The sequence below is a fragment of the Oncorhynchus mykiss genome, chromosome 21, assembly GCF_057628025.1.
Source record: "Oncorhynchus mykiss isolate SJ-2025 chromosome 21, ASM5762802v1, whole genome shotgun sequence".
Classification (NCBI taxonomy): domain Eukaryota; kingdom Metazoa; phylum Chordata; class Actinopteri; order Salmoniformes; family Salmonidae; genus Oncorhynchus; species Oncorhynchus mykiss.
Window position 1 is genome coordinate 9,628,957 of NC_143042.1, and position 2,818 is coordinate 9,631,774.

Below are 2,818 nucleotides of genomic sequence, written 5' to 3' on the forward strand. Positions count from 1 at the left end.
ATTGCTTCCCGTACCCTCCTGCCCGACTAGCATCACTACTCTGGACGGTTCTGACCTAGAGCATGTGGAAAACTACAAATACCTAGGTGTCTGGTTAGACTGTAAACTCTCCTTCCAGACTCACATTAAGCACCTCCAATCCAAAATTAAATCTAGAATCGGCTTCCTATTTCGCAACAAAGCCTCCTTCATTCATGCCGCCAAACATACCCTCGTAAAACTGACTATCCTACCGATCCTTGACTTCGGCGATGTCATTTACAAAATAGCCCCCTACATCCAGTTTGCTATCACAGTGCCATCCGTTTTATCACCAAAGCCCCATTTAATACCCACCACTGCGACCTGTATGCTTTCATTGGTTGGCCCTCACTACATATTCAGCACCAAACCCACTGGCTCCAGGTCATCTATAAGTCTCTGCTAGGTAAAGCCCCGCCTTATCTCAGCTCACTGGTCACCATAGCAACACCCACCCGTAGCACACGCTCCAGCAGGGATATTGCACTGGTCATCCCCAAAGCCAACACTTCATTTGGCCGCTTTTCCTTCCAGTTCTCTGCTGCCAATGACTGGAACGAATTGTAAAAATCTCTGAAGCTGGAGTTTTATATCTCCCTCTCTAACTTTGAGCATCAGCTGTCTGAGCAGCTTACCGATCACTGTACCTGTACACAGTCAATCTGTAAATAGCACACCTGACTACCTCCTCCCAATATTATTACTTAACCTCTTGCTCCTTTGTACCCCAGTATCTCTACTTGCACATCATCATCTGCACATCTACCACTCCAGTATTAATGCTACATTGTAATTATTTTTACCTCTAGGGATGATTTATTGCCTACCTCCCTACTCTTCTACATTTGCACACATTGTACATAGATCTTTCTATTTTTATTTTATTTTGTGTTATTGACTGTACGTTTATGTGTAACTCTGTTGTTTTTGTCAAACTGCTTTGCTTTATCTTGGCCAGGTCACAGTTGTAAATTAGAACTTTTTCTCAACTGCCCTACCTGGTTAAATAAAGGTAAAATCCTCACATTGGGTTAGTTTTTTTTCTCTCACCACCCTGTACAGTAGGTGGAGACAATGCACCTTTTGAGTGTAGTCTGCCAACAAACCTTGAAGAAACAGCAGCAGCAACAGGTTGGGGTTGATTAAGACCTAGACAACCAGGTGAGGGGAATTCTTTACTAATTAGTGACCTTAATAAATCGATGAAGTACAAGGGAGGAGCGAAAACCTACAGACACTCAATCTTCTGTGGAATGGGTTTGACACATGGTCAACATGAATGCTGAATTAATCAACAGCACTGAATGTTGGTATGTTTCACTAGTGATGCATTTTGCATTCCTTGTGCATTTTCTTCCCTGGATTCCATGGTGTATTGTCATTTTATAAGATGGCTTTTGTTGATATTCTAGAGTGGATTTGATTGGTCTCTTTTCTCTTTCAAAGGGTCAAGGTATGTCCACTCCGGCTTCCCAGAGTGGTCTACGGCCTGTTCTGATGATGACATTCTTACTGGGCTTATCCTTCATGTACTACAAACCCCAGATCAAGTTCCTTTCATGCCTTATCAACCAGGCATCCCACTTGGGAAAGGCTCGCTGTCCTCCTTGCCCTCAAGTATGTAGGGCAAGGAACCAGATGGTGAACCAAACACACCATGCCCAGACAACCATTCAGGATGACTATCATTTTGATCTGGCCAATTGATCACACCTTTGACATAGACTCTTGTGCCTACTTTAACATCAAAGGCTGTCACCTAACAGTGGATAAAAACCTTTACAGCAAGGCGCACGGTGTCATATTCCACCATAGAGACATCCATGGAAACCTGAAGAACATGCCCCAAGAGCTACGTCCATGGTTCCAGAAATGGGTGTGGTGGAATGGAGAATCACCGGCTAACACAAACAGGATCCCTGGTGTTGACCACTTGTTCAATTTGACTGCGAGTTATCGACTGGATTCTGACATCAAGGTTCCATATGGGTCGCTTGTCGAGGTAAGAAGTGAGGATAACATCTTTGAGCTGCCCAAGAAGGACAAATTAGTCTGCTGGGTAGTGAGCAACTGGAACCCAAACTACAAGAGGGTACAGGTGTTCAACGAGCTCAGTAGGCATGTCAAAATAGAGGCCTATGGGAGACATTTTAGTAGATACCTAGAAAACGAAGACTACTCAAAGACGCTGTCCAGCTGTAAATTCTACCTGGCATTTGAAAACTCCATCTACAAAGACTATGCTACAGAGAAGCTGTTCAACGCTATGAAGTTGGGAGCAGTGCCCGTTGTTCTAGGTCCATCCAGGGACAACTACGAGCAATTTATCCCAAGGGACTCTTTCATCCATGTGGATGATTTCTCCTCTACAGAGGAGCTGGCAAAGAAGCTTCTCTTTCTCGACCAGAACGAGGAAGAATGCATGCGGTACTTGCGGTACAAAATAACTTTGAAGTTCAACAAGGGTATTTTGGACTTGAGCACAACTGTCGCTCGTGATTACATTCAAAGAAATAAAGGATACAAAAGTTTTCATAGCCCCAAATCCATTTATTTAGATTAAGTGACCCATTTGTAGTGGTCGACAATGTGGCTGTGTGAAGAGTATTGTATGCTGGACGAAAAGGTGTGGAATGGTTTAGGGTCGTTCCACCAATTTGGTACTTTCTTGAGAAGTGTAACTTGGTAAAAAATAAAAATAATACTCAGTTTTTCACCACAAAACACTAGAACATTTCAGAGAAGAGTAGAATCAGCTCACTAGCTTTTACACTGATTTGACTGTTAATGTTCAAAG

General features: G+C 43.2%; 1 protein-coding gene across 1 annotated transcript; it reads left to right on the forward strand.

Annotated features, from left to right (window-relative positions):
* The first annotated feature begins 1,276 nt into the window (after window positions 1-1,276).
* On the forward strand, window positions 1,277-2,552 carry fut9 (fucosyltransferase 9). Its single transcript, NM_001124400.1, is given in 4 exon segments — window positions 1,277-1,331; window positions 1,468-1,676; window positions 1,678-2,459; window positions 2,462-2,552. Coding segments are annotated over 4 exon segments (1,056 nt in total). The 5' UTR covers window positions 1,277-1,325; the 3' UTR covers window positions 2,521-2,552.
* Window positions 2,553-2,818: the final 266 nt, after the last annotated feature.